This window comes from Nyctibius grandis, chromosome 4 (assembly GCF_013368605.1).
Source record: "Nyctibius grandis isolate bNycGra1 chromosome 4, bNycGra1.pri, whole genome shotgun sequence".
Taxonomy (NCBI): domain Eukaryota; kingdom Metazoa; phylum Chordata; class Aves; order Nyctibiiformes; family Nyctibiidae; genus Nyctibius; species Nyctibius grandis.
This window is the reverse complement of record NC_090661.1, coordinates 87,474,616-87,493,978: the sequence shown is the minus strand read 5'-3', so window position 1 is coordinate 87,493,978 and position 19,363 is coordinate 87,474,616. Positions and strand designations below refer to the sequence as shown.

General features: G+C 37.3%; 1 protein-coding gene across 2 annotated transcripts in view; it reads left to right on the top strand.

The window, feature by feature from the left end:
• MARCHF5 (membrane associated ring-CH-type finger 5) overlaps positions 1-17,837 on the top strand; it is a 32,575-nt gene extending 14,738 nt beyond the window's left edge. The window contains exons 2-7 of one of the 2 annotated variants that reach the window (XM_068397581.1): positions 3,563-3,765; positions 9,132-9,262; positions 12,288-12,471; positions 12,902-13,068; positions 14,266-14,421; positions 17,003-17,837. In XM_068397581.1, coding sequence (XP_068253682.1) covers positions 3,563-3,765; positions 9,132-9,262; positions 12,288-12,471; positions 12,902-13,068; positions 14,266-14,382 — 802 coding nt within the window. In that variant the 3' untranslated portion in view covers positions 14,383-14,421; positions 17,003-17,837. Of the gene's footprint in view, positions 1-3,562; positions 3,766-9,131; positions 9,263-12,287; positions 12,472-12,901; positions 13,069-14,265; positions 16,589-17,002 lie in introns of those variants that run through there. The other variant, XM_068397580.1, reaches the window with a different exon arrangement.
• Positions 17,838-19,363: the final 1,526 nt, after the last annotated feature.

The following is a 19,363-nucleotide window of genomic DNA, read 5'->3' as shown; positions in this document are numbered from 1 at the left end:
GTTTCTATCAGAAACAATGCTTTGTTCCACCTTGTCAGCCTTTTCTATTTCAGGTTATCTGAGTAGCAACCTGATTCAGTGGTAAGAATCAAGGTCATATTTTATTCAGTACAAGAAAATGGAAAATCTGGCAAGAGCCAAGATACTTGTTTTGAAATGGCTTTATTTAGCCCTTTCTGCTACAGCTGCTGTCAGTGGAAAGAGATAAAGGTGATGACAGAACACAAGGAATTTACTGTTCATTATTCATGACTTGCTAAAGGTTTAAGTCTGTAAAGGATTTTGTTATTCTTGTCATGGGTCTTTCAGGTTTTCAGATATGATTGCCTGGCAAGAAATTGGATGAAGCAATTCATGAAGATGCGTATTTTTCGTATTAACCTTAACAGAAAACAGGAATTTAGTCTCCAGAGTACCCATGGACAAATTCACTAGTTAAAATTGCAGTGTAGCAAGATTATGTTCATGCTTAAATCTATCATTATTTGAAGTAAACTTTAGACCTGTGTGGTTTGGTGGCATCTGACCTTACTGGCACCCACAGACATAACCAGCTCTGTTGTGAAGCCTTTAGTTTAAAAATAAAAATCTAAGTTATGGATTTAGAGCAACTGTAGACCTAAATAGGATGAGTGTACTTTTACCTTTAATGCACCCCAAAAAAATGTTAGAGAGGAACAATTATGAGTAGCATTGTATTGTTTGTTCTTAAAAGTAAATTTGGAGTTTCTTGGGTAAATGGAAAACTAATAAACATTGCAAGAAATTGAGTTCCTTAAGAACTCTTTGATACCAAGTGCGATGAATCAAAATGTCTGCCATGCTTTGTAATACTTTAAAATCTTTGTGGTGGTCTCAGCATTTTCAGCTAGATTCTTACTAACTTGTGGCGTGGCTGTCTTTCCTCCTCCTGCCTAGGAAGGTTAATGTGTCTTTTCGTTTAGGACTGCTATAGGTAAATATAGGGAGCATGAAGGTGAAAAGAAGGATGGCATTACAGGAGTGCATAACATGACAATTCTGATTTAAACAGACGTGGGGAAGGACAGAAAGAAGCAAAGTCAGACTTTGCTTTTACCTTCCCATTAAGATGAATGGAAGAAACTGCAGTTCTCATTGAAGACATCAGTCTTCCAACTGAACAGTCTTGAATGAAAACTGATGCAGTTCCAGTTTTAGAGTGCTAATGTTAAAAATTTACATCTGTACCTACTATAATATGCTCTGTACTTACAACTGAACGTGTGAACATGACAGTTATGTTTGTTTTACCTATTGTTCAGTATTAAATTGCTTTTCCTGCAGTGTCCCCTAGAATCTGCATCTCAAATTATGTTCCCTTTCACAACTATGCCAATAATGAGTTGCTACAGGCTACGTTCTGCTCTTACAATCGCAACTTAATTTCAGTATACTTCCACCACTATAAAACAGAAAAAGATTCAGTGCTTTAAAAGAATCTCTTGCAAATATTTTACAGGCACAGCTATTCCTATAAACAAAACATGGTTATTCTTCTGTAGAAAAACATTTTCGGTTTACAAATAGAATACTGTCCAAAATAGTGAGGTCTTAAAAGGAAGCTGTTAGACAACAATGTTTTTCATTACTTCGAGTTTGAGCTTGACAAAAGTCAAGATTCCCATTGTAATTTTTTCTGCACTTTTTCCTCATAGAGGAGTTAAAAACAAAGCAAAACCAAAATCTGCAACCTGTTTACAAGTGACATGCTATGGAGAAAATAGTGACCTTTTAAAGGAATTACTGTATTTGCTTTGAAAGTGGCTCTAGTAAGAGATTGGCCCTTGCTGTGTATATCATTGCCTTCTAAATTTTGTCTAACAAGCTTTAGTTAGTTAGAAGCATTGTTTCTTTTTCTTTTTTTTTTTTTTTCTGGAAGGGGTGCAGAGGAAAGACCTTCAGTATGTATATGTTCAAATATAAATTTGTCAAGTAAGTTTTCTGACAACTATTTAGCACTGATTTCCATTAGAGAGAGTATGACAATCTGGCAAAATGACTAGAGTTGGAGGGGACTTCTAAACTGTGATTTCTCCTCCCAGATGCTAACAAAGGTTAGAGATGGGATGCAGAAAGGGCAGACTGAAACAAAAAATATGACGGGGAGAGGGAATAAAGGTGAGGAGTAGTTGTGAAGCTGAAACAAGGAAAAAAATTGATTGAAGAGTTTAAAAGGCTAGGAAGAAGGTTTGTAACTGACAACAAATGCTAGGGGAGGGAGAGGAAAAGCATCGTGAAGCACTGTAACATCCCCACATAGAAACTACAGTCATGATTCTTGAATGTTAACGTTATTTTGTTTAGTAGTGCCAGAGCATTTCTCAGCTTCGTGCTATCTCAATTACTGTTTGTTAGTGGTTACATATAAGAAGGCTTTTACTGTTTCACCTTAATGATGTTACTCAGATTAAGAGAACAAAACTTCAGCATCAATAGTGCTGCAAAACTTCAGCTAGTGCATAATGTCTAATTAGATTGTATCTTGATAGTTAAATTATAGGGATGCTGTTGTCATACACTTTTTTATAAAGGTTTAACTATGATTGCAGTGGCTTGTGTAAAATATTTATTTAAAAAATATTGAACCAGATTATATTTGTATTAAGATCCTTATTTTGTTAGATTCTGGTTTATTATCTAAACTTCAAGATCTTCAGTATGGGAATTAGCAAATTATTTAACAGTAAAAACTAAATTCTTGGGTCAACATATCTGATATTTTCCTAGTTTAGATCCATATTTTACTTTCTCTTTCAAGTTGTAAGGTGTCCAAGGGTCTGGCCTAATCATCAGATCAGATATCTGGGAATTACTAGAATGTGTGCTTCCTTCAGGTCAGGTCATATAGCCTGTCAGTCTTGTGTTTTCTCCTTATAAAATTAATATGTTTGAATTTTATATATCCAGATAATTATTCAGTGCAGAAATTTCTTCCTCTAGTGGTACCATAGTATTTCTGAAGTACTTTGTAACTTAATTTATATTATACAAAATCTCTTTATCTGAATGAAGTACCTTCTCTTTTCAAAGAGAGGGAATGAATTGAATAGAATTATTTACAGCTTGTTTTGTGACAATTTGTATCATTTGTGTTGTTTTGTCATGTAAGTGTATCAGAGTTAGTTTCCCAAGTAAGAGACTACTGTATTGATCTTATATTTTTAATTTTAAACACTTAGAAAAATGTCTGCTGTAGAAGGAGATGATAATACATTTAAAAATTTTTCATATGTTGAATTATTCAGACATTGAACTACAGTCGCAATGCTTTTTAATTCATAATTATCTAAAAGTTAAATTAGTAATTCAGAATGTATTAAAGCACTTGTTTAGCAGTCTGTAATATTATGTTAATACCAGAACAAGGCTGTGGTACAAAATACGTACATTTCCGGTGATTAAGAATGAAGCAACAAGCATCATCTCCTCTAGGTGCACATTTTCTAAAACTACATGCTCTTGCATGTGAAAGTTTATTTTAAGCATGTAAAAGTAGCAAAAAAAAAAAAAAAATCTTCTTTTTTCCTTCCTGTAATTACAGAAGCTGCTGGGTTTGTTTTGCTACCGATGAGGATGATCGGACAGCAGAGTGGGTGAGACCTTGCAGGTGCAGGGGCTCTACGAAATGGGTTCACCAGACTTGTCTGCAACGCTGGGTGGATGAAAAGCAAAGAGGAAACAGTACTGCGAGAGTTGCTTGTCCTCAGTGCAATGCAGAATATTTAATAGTATTTCCAAAGCTAGGTAAGAAATGTATCATTTAAATTGAAACATAATATAATGGGTTCTTTGTTTATATTGTTCCTGCTTGGAGCATCAGTTCTGTTGAAAACTTGTCTATTCCCTTTTCCAGACAGAAATAACTTTGTTCTGCTCATGTCCTATTTGGTGGCTTAATTAAATACCTTCTGAAAATTTGGATACATTCCACTTAGGTATATTGATAAGTCTTATAAGTGATTGACCTATAACTAATTAATGGTTAATGTGATTTATTTTTTTTTTTCTTGTTGAGCAGAGCATGACTTCTTTCAGCAATTGCCACATATTAGCACATAAACACATTCCCTTTTTTTTTTTCCTGAGCTGTTAGGGAAACTGTTATCAAAGGACATTCAGAGGAAAGAACCTTACTGAGCAGCCTGTTGCATTACCTGAAAAACATATTTTTACTTTGTTTGATAGGTATTCCTGCGTTAATATTGCCCTGTATTCAAGAGGCAGAATATCTGTGGTTGCTGGGCACTGCTCTAGCTGTAGCTCTGTTTGTCACGGTGAAAGAAAAAAGTCGGAGATGGTCTTCCAGAGTCTGCTTACTTGAGTAGTCGAGTAGGACACTGCACAATCTGTTGCATATATTTAAATTAGTAGTGGTCGCTGTTGTTCCAGCCCTCATCTGCCCATATGTTCTATGGGTATATTAAGTAGGGCAAGAAAATGTGTTGCCATGGAAATTTAAACTTTGTTTAAAAGTAAAACTTCTTGTTAAAGAAATGCTGATATAGCATGTGAGCACAGGCATTTAGAGGATTTTAAAGCAGCAGATTTTTTTTAAAGTATCTTATTTCTGTAATGAAACAGCTGAAAATAACTTGCACTGTCAGTTCTTTGGGACAGGACCTCATTTCTGTTAGTATAAGGGCTGACAAAATTTAGATGTGAAAGGAATTTTATATCGGTGATGGCGTCTATTTCCATGACAGAACACTGAGTAATGGGAAAGAAAATATGGACTAGGGTATTATAGATATTCAAGAAAACATAAACCAGCATGAAACTTATTATCAAGTTAGTTTTTAGCAGCCACAGTTCAACTTTGCTATAAGAACAACGTAGAGAGGAATCTTAATCTCCATTACAAAGAAGGCATCAAGTGATAACATTTAGCATTGCCTTTGGGGAAAAATGGTTTGATATCTGGTCACTTACAATGTACCACAAAACTTGAAGCTGTTTAAAATTCTTAATTGTATCTTGAATGATGAAATTGTAATGTGAGCTGCATTTGCTTTTTTGTTTTGACAGTGGAAAAAGGGGAAGCAACTATAGTTTGGAGAGGATACATGCACATAAACAACAACAGGCATTTTCATTTGTCCTTGCATTTTGTGGCATACTTTATTTGAAAGCTAAGATTCCTAAATGCTAACATTCCTAGCTTCTGAAGCTGGCCTAAAATTCTTGCACAAGATTGTTCAGCTCTTGCGTGCCAGCATGCAAGAATCTTTTGATGTATTCTACCTCACAATACTATCTTTTTCCATTTTTAAAGATGAGTGGCATAAAAATTCAGACTTCTGTAAGAGTTCACAAGACATCTGTAGTAGAGCAGGGAAATTAATTTGGGTCCATTAAACATCAATCATGAGCTTGAAGTGCCTTAAACAAGTGAGACAGTCTTGCCCTTTTGTAGCTCTTTCTGGTGACCCAAAACTGTTGTATCACAACTCAACTATAAGTCATTCAAGGTCACACCAGGAGGAGTTAGGACAGTAAGATGTTTTCAAGCAGTCTTGCCAGCAGCTGCGTCTCTGCAGCAGGTATCTTTTGAAGACATTACTAGTCATATCATTCAAGAAACTAAAATTACTTGAGCAGGGGAGAGGTAACAACTAATGTTGCCCTGAGGTATCACAGTTCAGAAACTTATTTACATTAAGACTTCTCTAATGTACTGTTGGAAAATTTTTCTAAAAACAAATTTCTGTGAAAGGGCACTCCCTAACACAATTTCTTTTATTTGTGATTCTAGTTCTGAAGTAATACCAACTTGAGGAGACAACAGTGAATATCTTTATAAGTAACAGTGGACGTCTTTTTATGTATTTACAAAATTCAAAACAACCCCCCATAGTGATGTATCTTCTTAAAATTATAATTCCATTTCAAATTTGATAGTGTGTATCACTTTTAGAGATTGGTAGTAGCTCTGCTCTTATTAGCTGTTTTCCTCTCTTCTGAGAACTTTTTTTATTAAATAGGAAAATATTATTGCTACTTTGAAAGTAACCAAAGTATCTTTTAGATAATTCAGTTTAATGAATGAGAAAAGAGAGTCTGGCAGAAAAAGCTCTGTTAAAGCATGATAACTTTTTACAAAATGAAAAATATTTTTGTATTTTGGATTTCCTTCTTTAATGTGTATGTCAGTGACATTTAATTTCCTGCTTCTTCCTTAATACTATCCTAAAAGAAACAGTTACATTTGTCCTGCTTTCTCACTATGTCCTTCCTAAAGGGATAATTAAAAAAAATGTATTGAAACAATGTTTTTCTAGTTTTTTCTCAAGAATCTCTCTCATTCTGTAGCTTGCTTCTTTTAATGATTAGTATTAGTATGTGCAATTTGTTAGTACTTTTAGTGTTAGACTCCTGCTGTTGCCATATCACCTTGCCAAGATGCATAAGGCAAGCTTCAGTGCTTTGTGTTGCCCTTTGGACTCATCAGATATGATGGGTTTTTTGAGTCTCTTGTCTTCTTCAAACACATGCAAATTTTCAAAATGGTACAACTAAACATTTTCAGTGACTGTGGGAAACAGTCAAGATGTGTAAATTACTGTGCATTTAGTACTTGCAGTTATGACCTTGTTGCTACTTTGAACACATTGATAGACATCCCAGCACTTTAAGTCTGTCCTGATAAGTTAAACATAACTATTAATACAGTTGAACTGCTTGTTCCAGTTCTTTGTATTTTGAGTAGAGTGTTCCTTCTTCAGAAACTCTTTAATTTTGGTACCTAATCAATAATAGAATGCTCAACTTGAGAATAAATTAACTCTATAGTTACACTTTGTCAGCTACTTATGGACAAATTTACATGGGTTGGTGTATTTGAAGCAGGGTGGTGGTGAGGTGTTTACTGTCTTAGGAGCCACAAAGGAAGATGCTTCCTGCCCTTAAAACGAGAGCTCATTACTAAAACAAAGAATGCATGCTGTACTAGAAGATGCATGCAAAGGTAACTAATTTAAAGTAAATGAGTAGTAAGGTAAGAACTTGAGGCTTCAGCAGAGCTAGAATAGAAAGTACCTTAAGCAATATTCTGCCCAAGTTGCTTAGGTCTGCCCACTAGTCTGATACATAACTTCACAATATTTACAATGACTTCTGTCAAGACTGCATATAAGCTAAATGTGTTTAAATTGCAGCTGTTCAGTATGGTATTTGCACACATACCTATGTATGGGGGGGGAAAAAAAGTTGTCATCCTTCTACGAGGTCTCAGTACAAACAGTATGTAAAATCCTACCATGTTCTTTTAAAAAAAGAAATGTGGGGGGGAAGACCCCACCACAAACAAGATGTGTTTGGGAGTGCTCTACAAGAATGCCAATGCTGATACAAAACATGACAATGAACAAGTTCAATTAGATGTTCCTGATGTTTGTTTTCATTGGCTGACTAGAGCTGAGTAGAACTGGTTGTTTTGAAAGCATTCACACTACAGCTGTTTTCTTGAAAGAGAAGAACCAACTAAGTCAGGAAACAGGAGTTGCAATTTTGTCAGTGTGGCTGATGGAAATAAATCTTTGCAAACTTTTTTGATGTGAATTTCAAATCTTTATTGTATGATTAAATGCATAGCTTTTAATTCATTTGGTGTAAATATGATAGTTCAGAGACAATCTTTGTGGGAACAGGGTTCTAAGTTATCACCACCCTTAAAAAAACCTGAGAATATAAAATTGTTATGTCCTAGGCGTATTCAAGCTAAGAATTGAACTGCAAGTAGTTTTTGTATATTTGGAGAATGCCAAATACAATATCTTTACCTTTATAAAGGTAAAAAAGAAAAAAATCCTTGGCATCTAATCTTGTCAATTCTGTGCAAGGTCAGAACAAGTTTCGATTAATCGGAGATCAGGAGAAAAAGGGCATACAACTCAGAACAGGTGTATGAAACAGCATGCTAATCCTAGCCTGGCAACTGAAATTTATCTAGTGGAAGTCCTGTATATCTAATATATCAGGACTTCTGTAAGTCATTTAACATCATTGCTCAAGAGATCACTCCTTCCATACCCACCCCCTGCAAACAAACAAACAAAAAAGATAAAAGATTAGGAAGTAGTAAAAGAATTATAGGCTGGAGTGGGTAAACTGTGATGAGAGACATGGAGGATTAGCTACTTGAAGAAATGCTGCTTTTGAGAATAACTTTTAATATCTTCACTGATTTTGGTAGGAAAAAGTAGGAGGGAGGCAACAAGAACTATTCATGGGTATGAGCTGAAGGAGGACAAGTCTGTCTGTAGAAGTTGTTGACAAATACAAAAGTAATGTGGAATCTGATCATGGTGATGACATTTTTCTCTTCCATAGATACATTTCAGACTTCAACTCTGGGCTTTTGCTTTGCTGGTGCTTTTGCAATCTTGCAAAGAAAAGATGCAAGCATGCCTTGTCTATCTCACCAAAGTTGGGTTAGGGTAATGTCTTGCTCTGTGTAAGTTTGGAAACTGCAGTTATCCATAGAACAATGGAACTCTACTCCTGCATTGTTGTCAAAGGCACTAAATAATGTGAAGAGGAGGGTTTTTTCCTCCAACATTTGAGAGGTGATCCTCTAAAAATACTGAATGCAACCAGTTTCAGCAGAAGGAATCTTTTGTATTGACTGTGCTACTTTTTACTGTAGAGCAGGATAGTTCAGTGACAGAATTCTCAGGTGAGGCTGTCAAAGATAAGCACATGAAGTACAACTAATTAGTATTTCTTCCTTTTAAAAACTAAACAGTCTAACAAAAAAGCCACTAAGCCTAAAATGGTTCCTACAATGTAACAATTCTGATTCAACACAGACAAAGGAAGCTAGTCAGCTTTAGTGGGTAAATTAGTCAATGCTCTAACCAGTATATTAATCTCTCAGAAAGATGTTGCAGTGAATGAAATGATAGGTAGAAATAAGTTACAAGTTTAGCTTAGTAGCTTTTTAATTATATGTTTTCATTTAAACAGCATGTGTAGGATGTCAGACTTGTATTTTGCCAAGTTCATTCTTTCTTATCAGGGATAGATGCTGAGAGCTTTCTTCAGTATGCTTTTACACACACACACACACGTGTATATATACATCTTGAAACCTTACTTTTCCTTTATCATAGGTCCAGTTGTTTACGTTTTGGATCTTGCAGATCGACTGATCTCAAAGGCATGTCCATTTGCTGCAGCTGGAATAATGGTGGGCTCTATATACTGGACAGCTGTTACCTATGGAGCTGTGACAGTGATGCAGGTATACATGTATTCCCTCTTCTTATCAGCTTTGAAAGCAAGTCTTCTAAAGAAAAAGTCAATTAACTAAGACTCCTCTTTCCTTGGCTTAAAACATGCTTTAGCTGCTTTCAGCACTTTCAGTGTAGTTAACAAGTAAATTCGAGTTGGGTGGATAGAAAGCTTTTCACTTTTAACTGATCATACTTTGTAAAGCCAAGTATGCCTGTTCAAACGTGGTTCAGTCTGCAACTAACAAAATTCACTACTGCCACAGCTGGCTGCCCTTTGTATGGCAGGCTGGTGGACCCATTTCTGTTCTTACAGAAAAGGTGCCATTACCACCTAACTACTAATAATGAGTAGTCTAATTCTTCAGAAAAGACGAGACTAATCTCTTCTTTTACCTGTAGAAAAATGTTTCTGGTAACATTCAAAGGCTTGAGACATGGTAAATTTTTCAGTCCTACAACTCACTTAGTGCCATGGTCTAGTTGACAGGGTGGTGTCAGGGCAACGGTTGGACTCAATGATCCCTGAGGTCTCTTCCAACCTGGTTGATTCTGTGATTCTATTTCTGATGCTCGTTCAGTTGTAGATAGAATTAACAAATGTGTATGCTAATAAGTATTCATCTACACAGTTCTAATTGTAAATATACAACCTAGTCCTTATCTGCATAAGTTACATGGTACTGCTTCTTTTTGAATGGTGTGGTACTGCTCTGCAGTTCTGCAAGTCACTCCATGTCAACATTGGGTGCTATTTTGGTTCTGTTTGTACGTGATCTCGTAGCAGAAATGTATATAACGACCACTTGTAGTGGAGCCCAAATGAGTTGGTGCAGTCTCCCTGGTACCAGTGTGGCCAGGGTCAAACAGCCACATAAGTGATATATAATGACTTTCAATACCTCCTCCATTCCCGTGGATGAGTCTCTGTATTGCAGACTGGTACACTTAGGAATTTCTTCATCTGATATTTTGTTCTTATTGTGGCCCTTACAGGAACATTGCAACCATCTGTAATACTACAACTAGACTTTGTGAAATGCACCAGTCAGTCCTTATCTTCTTGCTCACTGCTACAGCGAGCCTTGTTCTGTAGGAACTTATATGACCTTTTTAGCTTCTCTAGAACTACAGAACCAAATGGAAAGATAAATGCTCCTTTCTGTAGTTGTTTTGCTTTTGAAATGAGGATTCGTCTAAACATTAGTTTAGACAGCTGGTCAAATCCTAAGTATGAAGAATTAGCTATTTTTCTCTGATTTAATGTCTTCTGATCATATGGGTGGCACGCTGGGTAAGAGAATAATTTATTTTTGCTTATAATAGACGAGATTAAACTGGGAGTGTAACTGTTCCACCACTTTTGCCACCCCAGATTTGCTAGGTTTAATACAACTTGTCTCCTCATATGCATTTCGGACTCCTTTCCTTCAGTTGAAGGGCCAGAAAGAAGCACAAAAACTATTTTTCAAGGTTAAACTTCAGATGGAGAAAAATAGAGAATTGACATTGTGGCTCCAGTGGGTAGCTAAGTCAGTAACAGATCATGTGGGGTTACTGAAAACAGAGAAATAGTAATCTAAAGCAGAAGAGACAAGATACTGAGGCTTTTTTTGATGGACAAGGACTATAAGGAGAAAAAGGATAGCGCCAGATATCACAATTTGTGTGGAAGATAAGGAAGAAGCTGGAAGACAAATGCTGAATATTTTTTGCAAGAATAATCTTTTGGAGGCAACATTATTGGTTATGCCTGTTTTTAGAGGCTGTGGTATATAACATAACTTCCTGTTCTAGAAGAATAAAATGGAATGGTTTTCAAATTAAGGCTAAAAAGTACAGTTTGCAGGTACTGTGGTACGTTACCCTAGCTTCTTCCCTGTGTCCTACCTATTCTGGAAGTACTGTTTTTTGTTGTGTTGTTTTGCTTTTTTTTTTTTGGTTTGTTTTTTTTGTTTTAAATTTTGCTATTGTTGCACGTTCTTACCACCTAATGTTAAGTTTTGTGCAAGTGAAGGCTTGATGGCTTTTTGCATTTGTGGGGAAAACAAGAAGTTAGTGAAAACACATCAGGAAATCCAGTACCTGACAAATGTAATAATTATTATTTTAGTGTGTTTTAGTGGATTCTTATGAAAAAAGTCCTGAAAGAGCCTGTTCTTTCTAAAAGCACTTCAAGGCCTTTGTTAGCATTTAGTAATTCTTAAACTGAGACAACTCAGAGGATATCTACCACTTTAATTTCTTCTTTTGTCCTCAGCCCTATTAGAGTTACTTGTTTAAAATACAAAGTATGTACTTTTTAGGAAAACATAACACACTGTTCTGTTACAGTTTTAATACATACATTTTACGAACTGCAAAGTCTGATTATTTTTATATGTGCTGGTAGAAAGGTTTTGATGCATCAGTAATGACTGTCCTTTAAAATGGTAGCACTAATCACATCTAAGAATAAGGTACAAGTGAAGATATGTTGCTATTTCCACCATAGTTGAAACTAATACACCTCTTCCTGCATTGTCTAGAGAAGCAATATATCTTAATACTGTGACCTCTGTTGCATAAGGTATTCCTAAATAACATAAATTTTTGATAAAAACATCCTGAGATACTTGCTGTCAGTTTATCCTGTAAAGAGTAGTATCCAGTCAGTTTCTGAGTGTAGAATTAATGATTGTAAAAATGTAAATTCTGTGCATTTTGGAAGGCATGCTGTTTTGATGTTTCAGATGGTTAGGCTTTTACTTACACAGAAGCACATCAGACTTTTCTTGAGATGGTAAGGAATTGTGTTACAGCTCTCTGCAAGATTAATGACTTGCAAACTAGGGCTGGTAGCTCATCTGCATTACAGTTGATAAGCAACTAAGGATGCAAAAGGTAAAACCGAGGACATTAGTTAAAACGGCATTTTTTTTTCTTTAACTTAAATTGCATGGGCAGCCCCAAACAAACTAGACTTTTAAAAAAAAGTTATATTGGTTGTTCAGTTGTGTCTTTGCTATGTTTGTCAACTATATACGTGTTCACTAGGTTGTGGGTCACAAAGAAGGTCTTGACGTCATGGAGAGAGCTGATCCTTTATTTCTTTTGATTGGACTTCCCACTATCCCAGTCATGCTAATATTGGGCAAGATGATTCGTTGGGAGGACTATGTGCTCAGACTGTGGCGCAAATACTCTAATAAGCTACAAATTTTGAACAGCATATTTCCAGGTAATGTGATTAAATTTAAAAGGAAATGTCAAGCTTGAACTTGTGCCTTTAGGAGATGGGGATACGCAAGTAGTTTTTGCCATCCTTAAGTAAAGGTGATAACACCTTCCCTCTATTTTATGTTCAGTCTGTTTAGATTGTGTTTGTATAGTACCTAGTGAGAAAGGTGGGGCAAGAGGAGCAGGAGCATGGTTTCAGTTAAGGCCTTAGTAACAAAACAGGCTATTGAAAATCATGGGTCTTATTTGAAAGTAAAAATGAATACAGTCATTTAATGGAAACAGAATACTCACTGAGAAGAGGGACAGTTCTCAAAGTAGTTGGTCTATAGATTTGTAATGGAGTAGGGGGTGGACACTAATGTGCTTTCTCTGTTCTGTTTGAGGTAGTGGCTATGTAACCTTTTCTTCTCCCACTCTCGTCCCTTTAGGCATTGGATGTCCTGTTCCTCGTATTCCAGCAGAGGCCAACCCTTTGGCAGATCATGTCTCTGCTACACGTATTTTATGTGGAGCTCTAGTTTTCCCTACTATTGCCACAATAGTTGGCAAGCTGATGTTCAGCAGTGTTAACTCAAATTTACAAAGGACAATCTTGGTAAGTTTTGTTTGTGTCATAAACGATTATAATGTGGGAATATGAAGTGTTGTGGGGGGAGGGAGGAAAAGTAAAAAGGAACATAAATTGATCTAGAACTTGAGTGGCATTTGATTAAGGGAAGGGTTTTTTTTTAAGGTTGCCTATCTTGGCAATGGATGAGCATCATGTGTGTGAGAGACTTTGTCCTTATGACTGAAACTGCTCTCAAGTCTAGATAAGGCTCATACTATACTAGGCAGACCTTAGCAGTTAATTAAGGGTGATAATGAAGATGAGGAACCAGCATCTTCTAAGAGCAATCTCTGCAAGGGAAGACTGAGATTTATATTATCAGCCTTTTCATGTTAGCTTCTGTTTACTAATTCTTTAGGAGAATCCCTCTGTTACTTATTTTAATAAGGAGAGAAAAGTAAACTCTCCATAGAAGTTGAATGGAGGGGGGAGGACAAAGAGAGGAGACAATCACTTCCTTTGTGAATCACCTCTCTGGCTTGCAGCCTTTCAAGGGGAAGCACACTGAGTTTGGTAAGGTGGTATCCCTGTCATCTGACTGTCTCTTCAGCCCCTGTTTTCAGTTCCAACATGTTTATGCACCCCTCTCTTCCATATGGAAGAAACAGTGATATTACAAGCATTCATGCAGACTAAAGGCTTCTTAGTGTCTCTTCTTATTTTGAAGACTTAAGATAAACATGTTGTAAAACTTTCTGAAAAAAAAATGTTTGTTTTTACAAAAAACAGGTTTTATTTCACTCCACGCTTGCTTTTGGCAAGTGGCCTTTTTCACAGTCTGATTATAGAATGGTAATTAGTATTATTCTTTGTGCCATGTATAGTGTATATTCAGAGAAGGGAGGAAAGCAGATACATATCTGCATTTTACTTTGTTCTTTAAATAGGATGTATTTTGATTTTTTTAGAATATTTTTCAGACTTCCAAGCAAATAAAAGCTTTCAAAAAGGTTTTATAGATCCCGTATGTAATCCCTTTAAGTAACGTTAACCTCTGTAATAGTGCACTGTGACAGAAGACTTTGAGATACTCATTTGGGATTGTCCTAATTAGCTAAACTTCAAAAAGAAATGCTATATGATTGGAAAACAAATCTTCTTTAACGAGAAATTCTTAAAAAGAACATTTGCAGTGATGTGACACTGAACTTTGGAGGTTTTCAAAATATCTTTTTATTTCAGGGTGGAATTGCTTTTGTTGCTATAAAAGGAGCTTTTAAGGTTTACTTCAAACAGCAGCAATATTTGCGTCAAGCTCACCGTAAAATATTAAATTATCCTGAGCAAGAAGGAGCATAAGGCTGTGATCTCCAGATGTCGTACAGTCTCACCTAACAGGTTTCCGTGTTGTATTGGTTCCATCGTTATTGCACAGTAGTGGAGAATTGTGATAAGTTGCAGCTCCTATTTTTTTTTCTTTAAATATAATAAAGCACTGTCTTGTGGCAGGGTAAATCCTTTCAGTAACCACTGAACCTAAGAATGTGACTTGGCTTTCATTATTTTTGAGTATTTCTGCTGGGCAACAAGCTTCTGAATTACTTTCTTTGAGCCAATATGCTGAATGGAAAAAAAGTATCAACTACAGAACAAGAACATTTTAAATTGTGTAGTTAATGTAGACTATATCCAAATGCCTTTTCTATATGTGTTTTCATACCCACGCTGTCATCCAGTTCAGCATTTCACACAATGAAGGGAATTTTTTTTTTAGAAAGAAAATGTGAGTCATTAGCAAGGAGGAGTAATTGTGGGACATCAGTCAATAAAGGTTTCCTTGGTTTTTGCTGGTATCAAGCAGGGAGTGTAAAATACTCAAATGACTGGTCAGAGAAAGCAGAAGATAGATCACTCTCTACAGGACTCACGTGTCAGATTTAGCCACCTAAGTACTAGGTGTTGAAATCAGCATGGCTTCCAGGTGACTACTTTATTACTGATAATTTTTATTGTTCTATTGTATCTTCTGCAGTGCCTAGTGTTATTTTCTCATGGCTCTTTTACTGTTTTGTAACTGGTGCTGGATAGCATTTTTTTCCTCCACAGTAAAATAATTACATGAGGGAAAGTAAATTTCAGTTGCTTATTCTCTAGTTAAGTATTAGAGCACTTACTTAGTTTTCATGTTCCTTTTGATTATGTAAATATCAGTACAAGTACAAAGAGCAGTAGAAGTGTGACGAAACAACACTGGCCACTAAAGCTACACTTAAACTGACAGATTAGGGCGTCCTTCTACACTTCCAGAACTGGGTGCATAACTCGGCTCTGTGCCAGGGCTAAGCTCTCTCCTGCCCACCCCAGGCCCAGTGGAAGGATTGGCTGGAAGGGGGAGACACAACACTTTGGGTGCCTCATCTGAGCATGGTACATACCATGAGGCTAGGCACTCTTAAAACAACTTGGCTCCATTCTGTAAAGGACTAAAGGATGAATCTTAAGTGTGTAATAAACTAAGTTTGTTTAGACAGTAAGCTTTACTGTTACAATATGTTCAAAGAAGCCAGCTGAGGGAGACATTAGCAGTTCAGTTATTTGATGTATTTATAAACTTAATTTCAACAGAAATTAACTGTTTTGTGAAGTTAAATTTTAACAAACATAATATGGCCATTTAACATTCATACCAGACCTAATCTAGATTTAGTACTTGAAGTTTTTTTTTAACAAAAATTTGTTTTTCTCAAAGTTTTGTGGTTTTTTGGGTTTTTTTTTTTCCTTGTTCATATTAGTATGTCAAATGCATGGAGAAAGGTTTAAAAAAATCTTTTAGTGGAAGTATTCATAAGTAAATATTTCTTTTCACCAGAAATGAAATAAATGCAGAATGGACTTCATATTTGACTGCAATAATGTATGTTAGAGAAATGCAAAATATGGTACCTTTTCTATAGTATGTTTATCTTAATTACTGAGATGTAATATTTTAGAACTGTACAAAAGTGTATATAATGGCCAACTAGTATTCAAAAACTATACAGGTATTGAAAATTATACATTCAATCAATATCAAATACTTTTCAGGTTCTTGCTATAACTGAAGAATTACTAAATCTTCTAAGTCTGCTGATTATATTTGTCTTAGTGGGCTCCACTTTATATAAAAACTCTATTTAGAGTAGCAACCTCTGAAAGTTGCTGCTTTCTGTAAGATAATCTTGAAACAATATAATACATATTTCTTACAGAATTCCTCATTTCAAGAAAACAGCTTTTCAGTGGTCTTCACTGTATATATTTCCAACCAATTTATTACTGTTTTTTAAAGTCTCATGAAGAACTGAATGATGCAAATTAGTGTTTGAAACTTGTTCCATGGGAAAGCTCATTGTCTCCTCTGCAAGTTAAAGCTATTGTAAAAATACAATTATAAGAATACTGTATGGAATATAAAATGATTTCACCTGAGTGGCAGAAGGTCGTTATTATGTTGTAAATCTTGGTTTTAAGTATTGCAAATTATAGTTACATTGAATTCGGTTGAATAAATATTTTTTACACTCCCTAGTGTATTTTGTCAGTTGAAGAAAAGCCTGTAGCAAAACTTCTGAATGAAAAATGTGTTTTGTTTTAATGCATATACAATCAATTTTAAGTTGACCGCCTAAAGAAATATCTTGGGGATGAAGGAAGAATTACTATTAAGATTTTAAACTTATATTTACAGGTTTTTTTCCCCCCCTCTCTAGTGATCAATAAATGATATAGGGGGATGAATTTCTCAAACATTTAAAGTAAACGAACTGTTGCAACACGAACAATTTCTGGTAATACAGAACCGGGGTTGGGAGTTATTACATATCTCTGGGTATGTGCAGCATTTATTTGGGGAATACACTGATCCCTCTTCATTGAGAAAGATAAAAATGGCTGTAGGAAGTGTTATTTTCACTAATGGCTAATTTATGTCCCATTACAGAATCACAGAATCAACCAGGTTGGAAGAGACCTCTGGGATCATCGAGTTCAACCATTGCCCTGACACCACCCTGTCAACTAGACCATGGCACTAAGTGCCATGTCCAGTCTTTTCTTAAACACATCCAGAGATGGTGACTCCACCACCTCCCTGGGCAGCCTGTTCCAATGTCTAATGACCCTTTCTGTGAAGAAATTCTTCCTAATGTCCAACCTGAACCTCCCCTGGCGAAGCTTGAGGCTGTGTCCTCTTGTCCTATCGCTAGTTGCCCGGGAGAAGAGGCCGACTCCCACTTCACTACAACCTCCCTTCAGGTAGTTGTAGACTGCAATAAGGTCACCTCGGAGCCTCCTCCAGGCTAAACAACCCCAGCTCCCTCAGCCGTTCCTCGTAGGTCAGACCCTCCAGACCCTTCACCAGCTTGGTCGCCCTCCTCTGGACTCGCTCCAACACCTCAACATCTTTCTTGAAGTGCGGGGCCCAGAACTGAACACAGTATTCAAGGCACTGAACACAGAGGGACGATCACTTCCCTAGACCGGCTGGCTACACTATTCCTAATAGAGGCCAGGATGCCATTGGCCTTCTTGGCCACCTGGGCACACTGCTGGCTCATGTTTAGCCGGCTGTCGATCAGCACCCCCAGGTCTCTTTCTGCCGGGTAGCTTTCTAACCACTCTTCCCCCAGCCTGTAGCGCTGCATGGGGTTGTTGTGGCCGAAGTGCAAGACCCGGCACTTGTTCTTGTTGAACCTCATGCCGTTGGTCTCGGCCCATCTATCTAACCTGTCCAGATCCCTCTGTAGGGCCTTCCTACCCTCCAGCAGATCGACACTCCCACCCAGCTTGGTGTCATCTGCAAATTTACTGAGGGTGCACTCAATCCCTACGTCTAGATCATCTATAAAGATATTGAACAGCACCGGCCCCAGAACTGAGCCCTGGGGAACACCGCTAGTGACCGGCCGCCAGTTGGCTTTGCCCATTCACCACCACTCTCTGGGCTCGGCCATCAGACAGTTTTTAACCCATCAAAGATCCACCCATCCAAGCCCCGGGCAGCCAGTTTGTCTAGGAGGATGCTGTGGGGAGACAGTGTCGAATGCCTTACTGAAGTCTAGATAGACGACATCCACAGCCCTGCCCTCATCTACTAAGCGGGTCCTTGTCATAGAAGGAGACCAGGTTGGTCGAGCAGGACCTGCCTTTCATGAATCCATGTTGGCTGGCCCCGATGCCCCGATTGTCCTGCATGTGCCGTGTAATGGCACTCAGGATGATCTGTTCCATCACCTTGCCTGGCACCGAGGTCAGGCTGACAGGCCTATAGTTCCCTGGATCGTCCTTCCGACCCTTCTTGTAAGATGGGCGTTACATTTGCTAATTTCCAGTGAGCTGGAACTTCTCCAGTTAACCAGGGACTGCTGGTAGAAGGATAATCGAGAGTGGTTTGGCAAGTTCATTTGCCAGTTCCTTCATTGCTCTGGGGTGAATCCCATCCGGGCCCATAGCCTTGTGGGTGTCCAACTGGCACAGCAGGTCACTAACCGTCTCCTCCTGGATTACGGGGGTTCACACAGCCCCCCGTCCCTAACTTCAGGCTCTTATTATGTAGCATTTCTCAGCGTGCTTTCTGATCTGTAACTTCGTTTCTCTTAGCCTTCCATTACATCAACATGAAGGCACAAATTATCTGAGCTGTGGTTATGTAAATACATAGGAGATGCTTCTCCCCTTTTCTCTCCCCTCCCATCTTACTCTTAGATTTAGATGGAACCCTACTATACTTTTCACTATTTTTTGTTTGAATGGTGGTTCTTTCCTTCATCCTCTTTCCCCTGCAAAAGCTTTTCTTTACTGTAACAATTTGCATGAAGTTTGAACTACATTAATTCCCTCCTCATCTGAAGTTGTTTCTCAAAGGTTACCTGTCTCCCTTGGTTATCAGAGAAGGATCCAACCATGCAGCTATTTAAGGCCTCTCCAGCATTTAGAGTAGTTCTGTGCTTGTAAGAAAAGACAGGCTTTAGTTATCGTGACTTCAGTCAGAATTATCCATTTTAACTGAGGACACAATTTTTACTACAATTTCAGCTGCATAATGTTTATCATGGCAGCTGTGAGGATTCCCCTTTTTTAAATGCATGCTGTGGAACTAGGACAAATTTATGGAGTAGGTGTTTAAGGGTTGTTTGCAGTAGCTTTTTACTAGTGACTTTTTAGAAAAGTTTTTAAGCACAGACAAGTATGTCTCTTTGTTTGCATAGTGGTTTTTACTGATGGAGAGAACTGGGAGAAGCAGAACTACAAAGGTCATGGATCCATTTACTGTTGGACCAGTAATCTTGCTTTTGGAACCCTA